This window comes from Lissotriton helveticus, chromosome 9 (genome assembly GCF_964261635.1).
Source record: "Lissotriton helveticus chromosome 9, aLisHel1.1, whole genome shotgun sequence".
Lineage (NCBI taxonomy): Eukaryota > Metazoa > Chordata > Amphibia > Caudata > Salamandridae > Lissotriton > Lissotriton helveticus.
Window position 1 is genome coordinate 59,780,027 of NC_136070.1, and position 14,026 is coordinate 59,794,052.

The following is a 14,026-nucleotide window of genomic DNA, read 5'->3' on the forward strand; positions in this document are numbered from 1 at the left end:
GGTATAATAAATTGTGTAAATTTGTAAGAAATTAGTTTTGTATATAGCCATGCATTGTATGTATTTTATTATGTCTTCTTTTTTTCACCTTTTTTTCTACTTTAATTAAAAAAAGTCTACGTATGAAAAAAATCTCTTTTATAAAAAAAATTGTAATTTTCTATTTTGTGAAGAATTGGTAAAGAAATTTCTATATATGAAAAGCAATGACACTCAAAGGATAAAAAAAATGAAATAAAACTTATATCTTTTGAAACAATGTAATATATTGTTGAGCTTTTGTCACCAATATCTTATCATAAATTTGAGACATATTTGCATTAGATCTGTGTGGCCGGCAAGGGAAATCTGTTTTCTGTCTTGACCTCTCAGTGTCCTCATGCCCCCAGTCTGCCTTTCGTCTCTTTAATGGCTACGGAAGGTGTTTTCAGCCATGCCAGCCATATCCTACTCACAGGGCTGCGCAACTTCCACAACCTCAGTGCAGTCAAGTGCATGGCTTGTTCTGCCTCTTGGGTCAGGCGGCAGAGGTCCAGTCAGACCATCACCCACCCCTGCAGCCTCAGCCTTCAAATCTCCTAGTCCTCCCCATCCAGAACATGGCTGGCCATTTGGTGGCAGAATGAGCCACCCTGTCCACCACAGGCAAAACATCAATCGGACAGGTGGGTCCTCCAGATAGTCTAAAATGGCTAGTCCCTCCCCGTCAATACTACCAATCCCTACTTGTTTCATCTTACGACTGGCCGACAGAGGATCATTTAATTTTACTCCCAGAAGATGTCACAACTCTCTTCCAAGGGAACCTTATAGAGGTTCCGGTGCCAGAAGTAGGCTGTGGTAGCTTTTCCTGCTACTTTCTGGTCCAGAGAAAGGACAAGGGCCTGCGTCCTATCCTAGACCTACGAGCCTTCAACTACTTCCTCCAAAAGGAAACATTCAAGATGCTCACATCAGCTCAGGTCTTGTCTGGCATTGACCCAGCAGACTGGATGGTAGTGTTGCACCACAAAAAACGAATCCAAGAAATATTCCATAGTGTAAAGTCTTCAGCAACATTCTGCATTCTGGAGAGTTTGGGCCAGAGCGAAGTTACAGTAATCAAAATTCATCAAAAAGGGAGATAAAAGAAATGTGAAAGTGCAAATCTCGGACATTTTTGTACCGTTTTCATTTTTAGACTTTAATTAATGACGCTGTAAAAGGCGCAGTTCAAAAGAACAGCTTCTAAGGCATAATTTAGCTGCAGTACCTTTTAATGAACCTGTAAATGGGAACTGTCACATCCGGCACTGCGAGTTAAAAAACAATGTTTGCCGTACTGAGATAATGTCAACGTGAAATGATTAATATTCTGGCTCGAAGTGGAATTAATGGCTATTAGGCTGCATAACACAGGGCAGCCTACGCTTGTCGTAAAGGAAGGGCTGGTGCCTCTCTCTCTGTCTCATGGTGTGCGGGAGCCCAGCATACAAGGAGGTGAGGGGAGGGCCACCAAACGGCGCTGAGTACGCTGAGTCTAGGCTGCCTTTCTCCCATCATGTAACATCTAAAAATGAAAGTCAACTTTAGTGTCTGCAGGTGACGTAGTCCCGCGTGAGAATTTGTGAGACTACGGTCACTAGTTTCAATTGTTTTTTTTATATTACACCAAAAAAGAAGCTGCAGTGCCGTTTTTAAATGTTAAATATGTTGGGTTTTTTAAAAAGCAAAATGCTATTTTTTTTGTGTTTTTAACTAGACATAGTGTTGCGATGTGATGCGAACTGTAGACGATCAGTCTAAAATTTCAAGGCGTGACACTGTCTAACAATAAGCAAGACACATGTTTGCAAAACTTATGCTGTAGATCCTCCTTTAAGCTCTACCGTCTTACTCTCTGGTTGTGGCCTTGGATGGACTGTATGGCTATAAGTTGACTCTTCACTAGGTGGATTTACACACGTGCAAGAGCAAAATGCCGTCACTCACAATGAAGGGGGGCACAGGCTGCAGTGGGCTGGCCGATGCCCTATGCTGTCTGCTGCGGTGGGGGAAAGCAGACTGTGATTGACACTACAACAGACCAATGGATAAGAGCACCTCGCTGAAAGCCCCACTATTTATGTATGTATATGTTTTTATTTTTCAAAGGAATCTTTTGAAAAAAAATAAAAAGTCTTGGCTATTGTCAGACTGAAATATTATACTTAGATAATCCTCACAAGGAATGATGGCTCATAAAACTAAGACTGCAAAATCTACAGAACATCTACAACAAAAACCATTAAACACAAGGCATGAACATTGTTCCCCCTGTATTGTACAGCAAATTACGAAAAAAATCTCTCCGCTGAAGAATCTGATGCCTCTTTAAAACCACCTAAGAAAAACCATTAAAATAGTTCGTTCTGAGCATTAAACCGTCGGTGAAATGGTTTCTGATGAGGAACCTTTGCAAACTACCTAGAAAAGGGGAGAAGAAATCTGTCAGACAGCGCAGTCCATCTCCTGACATATTTCATGTGGCCAAAAGGTCCAACAACCGTTAAAGCCTCCTTCTCAAATAAAAGCCTAACATCTTGAATCTCATTCTCCACATTCAAGCAAAACCTACCCTTTTCACTATCAGCTTTGCTGCCACCATAAATGAAAATGCATAATCGACAAAGGCCTCATGCTAGCAGTGCTGACAAAGACTCAGACGACACCAGGAAAAACACCAATGTAGGCCGCAGGTGCACCATTGATGAAGACACCATAAATCACACTGGCCTTTTTACCATCCATGAGGCCTCTGATGATGACAATACCATTGACGACACCCTCTATGACCATACCGTTGATGATCACCCCATCACAGACAAAGCCACCGTCGTTGACTGAGACACCATTGATGACTAAGTGTCTGTAGACGAGGCAATCCGATTCCACACCAATAACTATCATTTAAGAGATCAGTATTCCATCAACGCTGCTGCCTGAGCATACATCACCAGCAATGTACCAACACAGCCTCTACCAAGATTATTGGTTTTGGAGGGCTGTGAGGGTGGAGGTCTATTTGCCAAACTTTACAGTCCTACTCAATTGAAGGTAAATGCTGATTTTTGATAAGGTTGAAGATGTCTTGCAAATTCCAGCGGAAATGAATAACCAATGTTTCAGAGAGGATCTTTATAAACTGTTTCACAGTGAACTGGAAAAAGACAGCTGGCGTGATTCCTGTTATGACCTTCTTTATGAGCATCTTATGAAGATGAAGAGTACCATGAACTTTAACCATGCAAACTCTGACATTTTTTGTCCGAAGACTAAGGAAAGGTATTCCAGACTACTATGCCAGGCTCTTAAGACCCCATTGCAACCACAAGCACCACCCTCTGCATAACTCAGGCGACAGGCTCTTTAGACACGAAGATCACCATCATGCAAAACATGAAAGCAGTGTTACATTGGTGGGACCAAAGATGCAATACAGACATAGCACTTTGATCCATCCAGAGTCTGCAAAGTTTGTGTTGGCCACTGATGAATCTGTGGTTAGCCCAAGTATGGCCCCGGCTGTATTGATTCATGGATCTCATTCTCCTCTTAGAAACACCACTGATCTGATTAAGCCTCCTGTGAGCCTCATGCCTCAATGTAACTGCCAGGGTCTTTATTCCAACCCTGCACCAATGAACTTGTCAGCATGGCTCCTGAGCTCAATGAGTTTAGCTGCCTGGATACCAGAGAGGAATGAGGAGTGATACATTCAGAGTCCAGCGTCTCATACACAAATAAAACGTGTGGAGCAAAATGGAAACGATTGTGCATTTGGTGAAAGGATCATAATCTTCATCCATTTACAACACTGCCTTAGCAGATCTTCCCACATTTGCTTGATTTGGCACAGTCTGGCTTTAGACACAGCACCGTCACGGTACATATTGCAGCTATTTCCTATTTCTGAAGGGATTCAGACAAACCTTTGCTATGTTGTAATTAACTGATGCAGAAGTTCACAAAAGACTCTTCTGAGCGTGAGGCGTCCTCTAATCTCATGTCATCTAAATACGGTCCTGTCACAACTGATGAGAAGCACGTTTGCACTGATCCATAGATTAGGAATGAAATAGTCTTAGAAGGTCGCTCAAAAGTTAGCGAAATAGAGGCTTTCATTATTGGAGAACCGTTCATCCAATTTTGCAAAGGCAGAGTCACATTAAGAATGAACCCTCATAGTGATAGTGAAGACCTTTTTCCAGATTATCTCCAATACTTCTGAGAGTACCCTGAGCATCATTTTTGGCTTCAGAAGGTTTCTCAACTTGTATATCCACAGAACCACAAAACCTTTTCGAAATCTGACCAGTTAAGGGTAGCATTTGAAAATCCTCAAAAAGGACACCCATATCAAACAAGCATTGGCAGAGCCAATAGGTCTCGCCTTTCGGAACTTATAAGTGTTTAGCCATGCAACAGTTGGTGTTGTTGCACCAAGGATATTGTGCTGCTTAACCAAATACTTATAAGGTCCCAAAAGCGAGACCTATAGTGGTTATGCCAATGCTTGGATGCAAGGCGGAAGGGAGAAGGGTGCAAGGCAGAGGGGAGAAGGGTGGAAGGCAGAGGGGAGAAGGGTGCAAGGCACAGGGGAGAAGGGTGCAAAGTAGAGAAGGGGGAGGGGGGAGAAGGGTACTAGGCAGAGAGGGAGAAGGGTGCAAGGGGGAGGGGGAGAAGGGTGCAAGGGGGCGGGCGAGAAGGGTGCAAGGCAGAGGGGAGAATGATGCAAGGCAGAGGGGAGAAGTGTGCAAGTTGGATGGGGAGAAGGGTGCAAGGCGGACAGGAGAAGGGTGAAAGGTGGAGGGGGAGAAGCGTGCAAGGTGGAGGGGAAGAAAGGTGCAGGGCGGAGGGGGAGAAGGGTGCAAGGTGGAGGGGAGAAGGGTGCAAGGTGGAGGGGGAGAAGGGTGCAAGGTGGAGAGGGAGAAGGGTGCAAGGCAGAGGGGGAGAAGGGTGGAAGACGGAGAAGGGTTCAAAGTGGAAGGGGAGAAGGGTGCAAGGTGGATTGGGAGAAGTGTGCAAGGCAGATGTGGAGAAGGGTGCAAGGCGGAGGGGGAAAAGGGTACAAGGCGGAGGGGGAGAAGGGTGCAAGGTGGAGAAGGGTGCAAGGTGAATGGAGAGAAGGGTGCAAGGCGGAGGGGGGAGAAGGGTGCAAGGCAGAGGGGGAGAAGTGTGCAAGGTCGACGTGGAGAAGGGTGCAAGGCAGAGGGGTAGAAGGGTGCAAGGCAGAGCATGAGGAGCGTCTAGCAGCACCAGGCCTGTCAGCAGTTTTTACAGACCCCTATACAAACAACTATGCTCGGCCCCAAGTCACAAGCGCCTATTTCGAAGTTTAAAAATAAAGTGTTATGGGAAAGAGAAAACACAGTAGCTCCAGTCTCCGCCATCAACTAATGATTTTAAATGCATCAGCTGACATGAAAAAGCACAAAATGCTAGCTTCGAAACCTATGCATAGATTTTATAGCACAAGCACTGGTGCTGTCAAAGCGCAGAGTCTGAGGAAAAGAGTCCTTAGTGCATTAGTGCTTTCAGTGGGATGAAATGGTAAGGGTTATCTTTAAAAGGGGCATGGTTAATGAAGCATTATCTCGAAATCGTTTACAAGAGACGTGGTCTTAGATGAACAAAACAAATCGAATACAAATTGGAAATATCTATGTACATAAGTCACACAGCGCACAGACAGAAGTGTCAAAGGCACTTTAAAAATGCCACAAAGTACCAATTATCAGACAGTACCTACCATGGTGTTTTACTTGACCTATTTGTGTTGGGCACCAGCAATACTACACTATTGGAGACATGGCCTCACCTTTCAACAGAAAAGAAAAGTTCAACGTGTTTCTGGCACTCTGTTTTAAAAATGAAGGAAACAAACACTGCAACCCAAATCACTTTTTCCCTTTTAAATAAACCCTGCAGTGTACATGATTTCTCATTTGCAAATCTAGCTACTGTCAAAAGTAACAAGGTACACGTTTGATATGTCAAACCAGCAACTAGAATAGGCCCAAGTGTCAGCCACATTGGTATCTGTGGATCAAGCAGTGGTGCTAGGTTATGACAGCAAGTTAGAGAAATCTCCAGCATTAGAGTTTGGTTGACACCTCTGTGTACTGCTTGGAACAAGTTCCCTAGCTCAGAATCCCCTCCCAACTTGGTAGGTCTGGTCTAGAATAAGATAACATGGAGCGGATATCTGAGACAAAAAATAAGACTGTCACTCATATTTTGCTAACATACAACATGGCATTGGAAGCCAGATATAACAAGATACTGACACTCGGGCCATTGTAAGAGTCTCATTGCTGTTAACTGTGGATAAAACATTACACATATAACAAAGTGTCAAGATCAAGGTACTGCAAGCAAAAGTGACGGGGTTACCTTTCTAGAACTACGATCTCGTGAGACCACAGCAGCAAGAATGAGGATTGTTGGCAGGCATTAGAAGTCTTCTAGCCCCAAACAAGATACTCGGATGCTGAAGGAAAATTTAAAACAAGGTTTGTCAAAGATGAAGAGGTAGATGACCAAGGAGGGAAGAGTGGCGATATTTGGAATAAGGAGGGACAATTACGAGGAAAGGATGGGATTTGTCGGGACATGGGGAGGTTGAGGCGGTACAAGAGCCAATGATATGAACGAACGGTGAGGAGTATGAATAAAAGGGAATGAAGCACAAGCTTGAAATATGGAAACCAAGGGGCGATTATCTATAATGAGGACTGGAAGTTAGAACGGGGAGTGTGAATAAAGGGGAGAGTAAATAAGCAACACAGAAGACTAGAGGATCAATGATTACTTGAATGCCTGTGGGAAGAGACAGGTATTGGGGATGGGACTGACGCGTTAAAGGACAGGCAAAAAGGAGACGGAGAGAGCGGAGCGAGTGTTTGGGCGAGGAGGAAGGCGCATGCATGTGTTTGCTGGCCCAGGAGTGGTGCATGCATGCTTGTGTGTGTGCGCGGGCAGTCTACTCTTTTTTGAAGCACATACTCGTGCTTGTGGCGCGCTCCCGCAAGGTGTATGCCGCCACAAGCATGAGTATGTGCTTCAAAAAAGAGCTGAACGATGGCTAAAGGTGTCCTATGCAGCACATGCGTGCTGCGTAGGCGAGACCTAAAAAAGGTGTAGCCCAATGGACTGCAGAAGGAATAACGTTCTGCCATTGTAGAGCAGGTCCTCAGCTCCAAAGCCCTATCACAGCACACTTCAAGAGGGGTAGCTCAAGTTTGACAGCTCTGCTTCCCAGGGTGCCATTGGCAGACATATGCAGGACAAGGTGTGGTTTTCGAATATCGAATTAAGAATATCATGGGCACTTATATTGTGGACAAAATATTGAAAGGTGGGCATGTATATATTTTCTATCCTTAACTCCACATCTTGCTAATAGATATCTCATCAAGATACACAAATGTGAAGTTAAGTAAAGTACATTTATTGTTCACTATAGACACTTACCATTCAATATTTTGTCAATTAAATTTTTGGCGATGAATTAGTGTGATACAATATTCTTGTACTCCATATTCTAGAGTGCAGTCTGCAGGTCAATAGCCTGGCAGAATCAGTACACCTTTACCCGGCAGAAGCACCTGTGTGTGCTGTCAGATGGAAACAAAGAAGTAAATGCAGCACTGGGACAGTTTTGGCATCTTTCATAGATTCACTTGCGCCATCCCTTCTCCCTGCAAGAGGATCACCTACCATTGACAATCTTCCACGCTAGCTCCATGAAATCTGAGTGATGGTGGCTTGGGCGTGCTGGGGGTGGGGGTAAGGTTTACTGTGCACTCACCTTCCTGGATGAAGTATGGCATTTTTTCAAAGAGATGAGTGGGCTACTAAAGTCACAACATTTACTGCCTTTTAGGCTATCTTTAACATTATACTGTTATTTTAATGTTAATGTGGCACTCTCAGATAGACAGAATGAATCAAGCATGTGAACCTATGAAATATACCAAAGCTGGAGAACCAGTGTTACAATAAAGCAACTGTTTTCTTACCAATCTAAAGTCAGGTTGATGCTGATGCATGTGAATAAATTCAGAGGCTACATAGCTTCTAATGCTTATGTTAGACTGTTTCTAAAAAAAAAAATGTTTGGCAGATTACATGATTGAGAGGCACTAGTCGATAAAGTGAAGTATCGAGGTTCACATAATTTGGTCTAGGGAGGCGGCAGGTTTCAGAGTTCACGTCTCCAACTTCTGTAGCTGGCAATTTAACAACTAAACTACATTACATCTAGACCCTAGCCCTGATTTACAGTTAGGTGATATGGAAAATCATATGATTTGTGGAAGTTATGCTAAATCCGCTGTTGGAAGAATCTTATTGGACGGAGAACCATCCATTGGCATCACGTTGGCCATGTAGATAATTCTACCCAGGTATTTCACCAGTGTATTCTCAATCAGAGAAGAATCCTTCAGTGGAAAGTCTAGCACTTCCTTCTTGAGTCAGAGGATTTTCCACCACTATCCGATTCTGTGCTAGTCTTATATTTTCATCACCTTTTTCGTTAATTACTGATAATGAAACAATGTTCATGCTGTCACCATCCCTGGCTTACTCAAAAATATCCACAGTAGAGAATAGGGAATGTTGATCATTCATTGAATTGAGCATAATCTCTTCTTTTGCCTCATTCCACAGGTGTGTCGACATCTTGGAGCTGTCGGAACAGGAAGACCTCATGAAGTTCCACCATCACACCTTGAAGCTGTATGGAGCCCTCTGTGCATTAGGCAACAACCGTGTTGCACATGCACTATGCAGCCACGTCGACCAATCACAGCTGCTATACACAATAGATAATCAATACCTCCCAGGCCTCTTGCGCTCAGGCTTCTACAACCTGCTGATTCGAATGCACTTAGAATCAGCGAAAGAAGCCAAACTGATGATGAACAATGAATTTATCATTCCAGTCACTGACGCCACCCGGCAGATCAGGCTGTTCCCAGATGAGTCGAAGAAACACGGGCTCCCAGGCGTGGGACTCAGCACCTGCTTAAAGTCAACCCTAACTTTCTCCACCCCTTGCTTCCTCCTGACAAATGAGGAGCGCCAGCAGCACAGCCCCGAGCTACCCCTGGATATCCTCAAGTCCCGAGCCTTGGGAATGCTGACAGAGGCCGTGCAGGGCAGTGGGGACCACATTCGAGACCCAGTGGGCGGCAACGTTGAGTTCCAATTTGTACCAATTCTGAAGCTGATTGGAACCCTACTCATCATGGGTGTCTTAGACGATGACGATGTCAAGCAGATCCTGCTGCTCATCGACCCCAATGTCTTTGGGGAGCAGCGGGAGGACGCGGAGGAGGGAACCGAAAAGGAAGAAGTGACACAGGAGGAGGAGAAAGCTGTGGAAGCTGGCGAGAAGGCTTTGAAGGAGACTAGGGCTCCCGCCAGAGGGCTCCTTCAGACCCGGCTGCCAGAGTCGGTTAAGGGACAGGTAACTCTGAGTGACTTGCTGATGGGTCATATGTCTATTTAAAATCTACCCCACTTTGGTATAGGATCAGGTTTTGTGATTAACAGATGTTTGTAGCACTGCCTCTTAAAATAGGTGCCTCAGTCCACATACAAGCATCCTGGGGACTATTTCGCTATAGATTGTTAATCATTTCGTAACCAGAAGCACTAGAAGCAAAAAATGATCGTGTCATAGTTTCTGTCCATTGTAAACGTTTTTAACATCTAGACCAAATGTTTGTTTCTTCCCAGTACGCTTTCTTCCTTTTGAAACATTTCCTTTCAAAGAACTGTGCATGGGAAGAACACAAGTAACAAAAAAGAGAGTTGCAGTTGATGAGCTACAGTTAAGATTTCCCTCTGCCCAGTGAAGCTGTGGAGATATTATTCCAAGTATTTACACCCCCTGCTGATGTAGAATGTGCAGAGGAGTTGGTCTTGAGAGCAACCATACATATCTGTGCCAGATGTTTAATCTAGCCTCCATTTACATACAGTGAATCTAAAGAGCAGTCATTTACACCACTAGCTATCCTTACACCCAGGCATGGATCTGGCCACATGGACCCTTGGTGACTCAGAAGTGAGCAGTCTGGATGTTGAAGCTATGTTTTTGGAGGTGACTGCCTGGTCTATTACTCCCCTTTTCTAGATGTGCGAGCTGCTCAACTACTTCTGCGACTGCGAACTGAAGCACCGAGTGGAAGCCATCGTGTCCTTCTCAGATAGCTTTGTGTCAAAGCTACAGTATAACCAGAAGTTCCGCTACAACGAGCTGATGCTGGCGCTGAACATGTCTGCTGCCATGACGGCCAAGAAGACACGGGAATTCCGCTCCCCTCCCCAGGAACAGGTGAGGAACGTGCTGCAAGCCATGGCGAAACCGAGGGGAATCAACTGGGACTAAATTTCTCATGTATAGAAATGTACTGCATCTGTTTTACTTGGTAAATTTCTTCAGGTTGGATCTGCTGAAATTCACCAGGGTAAAATTGGGGTAGTGCGATAATCACTGCAGGACTATGAAGTCTGACTCCTGCACAAACAAGGGCTCGCAGGGATCAGAATTTAGTGGCCCAATTGTAAACAGGGCCAGTGTAGAAGACTGTGGCCTTGGGATAACCGTGTGATGATAGTGGCCGAGACCTACTGGAGAATATCAGCACTCACTCTTTTTTGTTGAACAGAAATAGTGTCTCGTGGTCAGTTTATCTCTTAAAAGATGAGGTAGGCAATTAGAGTGGGCACAGTTATATTTCGAATGCAGCTCTCTCGACTTTAATATTTCTTGAAGCTTTCTACGCTTCTCGATTTCAGTTTGTCTTTGCCTGCTTATTGCAAAATAAGTTTATCAACATTGCAAAATTATATTGACTCAGAAAATACCCAGCAAAGATTACACTTTTGTGCAGAACTTACTCTGCAAATGCACCTCTTGCAGAGTTTTTCTGTACGCAATAGCAAATGTACGCAGATTGTATGCATGTTTCATTTTTGTAAAAAGAATCGTCTCAGAAGGCACTATTTTCGTGCATATTTGGTAAAGTTTAAAAATGTTTCTAACTTTTCAATAGACTTTCACTGTAGTTGCGAAAAACCTCACAACTTCGTACACCTTTAGAATATGTTTTTATTGGAAAGGCTCAAGTTCCCAGGACCCATAAACCTCCATTATTTTGCTGCTAAAAAGAAACTACGAGCGGCAATGTCCTTTTAAAGTATTTGACTTCCAAACGATGATGCGGCACAACATGATTATCACTTGTGAATTATTATGAATTGACAACAATCCCTGTCTTTAACCTCCTGCACAGATAAACATGTTGCTGAACTTTCAACTACAAGACGACTGCCCGTGCCCAGATGAGATTCGAGATGAGCTGTATGAGTTTCACGAAGACCTCCTTATGCACTGCGGTGAGTCCTTCATGGAACGGTGAGCCATGTGCTAGCTACCACTGGCCCAGGAAGGCTGCTTTACAGACATTGTAAAGATGCTGCCTCGAGGGTGGGCAAAGAACCTCAGTAAAGCCTGACTATTACAAGGCTCCCAGCATGTTATTGTCATTTAGACTTCTAGCACAGGTAACCATGGAAAACTTTTACATACCTCCCAACTTTAGTAAATTAGAAAAAATAGGGATTTTTTTTGACCCAGCAGGGTATTATTTTCCAATATGCCAGTGAAATTAATTCAGCATAATGGGTTGCGGAAAAAAAAATCATGCCACTTTCGCATCCCTTAAAATTTGAAATGTCCTTGATTAAAAGAGGAAGCTAGAAGGCGAGGTTGCATATCAGCCAAATAGTCTATTGGTATATATGTGAGGCATAACGGACATTGTCAAAAACTTTATATTTTGTGGTGCAGGCAAGACTTCATAAAAAAAAATATATATATATATACATATATATGCATATATGTATATATATATATTTATTTATATATATATAGTTGAAGTATGAAGTTGTGCCAATCTATGCTCTGCATTGAAAGTCAAAATAATGACTATATATAGTCATTATTATATATATATATATATATTTTATATATATATATATTATATATATATATATATATATATTTATATATATACTAGCTGTACCCTGCCACGCGTTGCTGTGGCTCAGTCAGGTTAAATGGAAGAGAAAGAAAAGAGTAAGCGCACGTTTTATATATACTAGCTGTACCCTGCCACGCGTTGCTGTGGCTCAGTCTGGTTAAATGGAAGAGAAAGAAAAGAGTAAGCGCACGTTTCTAATGTTTAATTTCACAATGCTTGTGGGGACACAATATGTTTTTGTGGCTATTGTCACGTTGAGTATATATAAGTGATAGAGCGCGCGAGGCCACCCGACCAATAGTTTTCGCCGTTTCCGGCTTCAGGGCCCATATACTTTTCAAATCACCATATACATCGATCGGGTGACTTCACGAGCTCTACCAAGTTGGTGTGTGTGTGTTCCCTGCTACCAATTTTCGGTGCACCCGACTTACCATCCACCGATGCGGGTGCCTAATGACCACAATGAATCAGGGAGCTAGCTGTAAAGAAAGGCAGCAAAATACAAACCCAACCAATAACATTCAAATACTGTTTAAATGACCACGGACAACTGGAAGTTTTAAAATGTTTATCTAAAGTTCATTATTTTCTTGCATGAGGTACAATAAAACAAGGCAATCAATAACCAAGATAACGTAAATCACATATGCATAAAGAAATAATGACAGAGTAATCATCAAAGTACTAATAAAATGTAACGAGAAAAGATACTATGCAAGTCAGTATTATCTAAACAGGGATAGCCTAAGTGTGGGTGACTATAGGAGAGTTTATAATGAATAACACGCTTCACTTAAGGTGAATGGGCCTTTGAACAATCTAGGCAACGAAGTTCTAGACCATATCAGGAAATGACACACTGCTATGCAAAATATAATTTCTAACAAATGAGAAGACATAGGAATAAACTTATGGAAAAATATAAATGACTTTCAATAGTTGCAGAAAGGCATGGAAAATATCACATGTGCAATGTTGAACTTTATTAAAGCAAAAGTTAGAAATTCAGAAGGTGCAAGAATTTCAAGAAGTTCAGAGCAATATTTACCTAGAAAGGTGTGGAAACCAAACCCTGGCCACGGGTCAGTTAAGGACAGGAAACCCTCAAGGAAGGATACCCTCAAAGGACAGCAGGTGCAGAATGGACACCCAGGATAGGACAGGATACCCTCGGAATAGGAATCAGGACAGGACCCTCAGGACAGGACAGCAAACCCTCAGTACAGGACCCTCTTCAGGACAGGACCGGAACCCACAGTTCGGAAGCAACGCCTGCGCTCCACCCGCTCTGCAGCTATCGATCAAGACCCCGATTGGGTCAGCGAACTCCCAGCTAAGTGCTTTGCCAGCACTTTAAGGTTCAGTAGAACCTTAGCCTATGGTCAAATTCGGACAGAGTGCTCCGCAGCGCTCTGTATCTTCAGTCACCTATTGAGTGCGTTGGGTCAGTGACAGGTCAGCTAAACCAGACAAGTCGGACGGTTCACTAGGTGAACCCAGGGTAGATATACAGTTTGGGGACAGTGTACCACCCCCCAATGTTGCAAAGTGTCAAAATCCCTCAATTTGGATTGGTCCTAAGGTAGGATTTGGGTAACACACCAATCACAATACACGATTTGAAGCCTTCATTAACATATTTGGGTACCGCCTAGCAGGTTTGGGGTTCTCATGAGAACTGTGCAGGAAATTAACATTGTAACACATGAGGAGCAACATTCGCCGTTCTCGTAGCGCAGAGGTGGCTTTCCCAGGCGCATCTTGACTGTGGCTGCCAGCTGGCTGAGTTCCACTGTCCAAAGTGGCCACTTTTCAATGCTCCCTGGTCATGCGCAGAAGAGACCGTCCATATGGCTCCCAATCAGTTTGGACCCCCATTCCCCGCGGTACATGAAAAGTAAGCGAAAACAAATTAATACATAATAATGTCATTATGGAAATAC

The 14,026-nt window shown here is 43.5% G+C and overlaps 1 protein-coding gene across 1 annotated transcript in view; it reads left to right on the forward strand.

Moving 5' to 3' along the window:
• The window catches only part of RYR3 (ryanodine receptor 3), a 1,933,484-nt gene that overhangs the window by 898,237 nt on the left and 1,021,221 nt on the right, over window positions 1–14,026 (forward strand). The window contains exons 35-37 of the mRNA XM_078661960.1: window positions 8,695–9,496; window positions 10,169–10,369; window positions 11,331–11,433. Coding sequence (XP_078518086.1) covers window positions 8,695–9,496; window positions 10,169–10,369; window positions 11,331–11,433 — 1,106 coding nt within the window. The remainder of the gene's footprint in view (window positions 1–8,694; window positions 9,497–10,168; window positions 10,370–11,330; window positions 11,434–14,026) is intronic.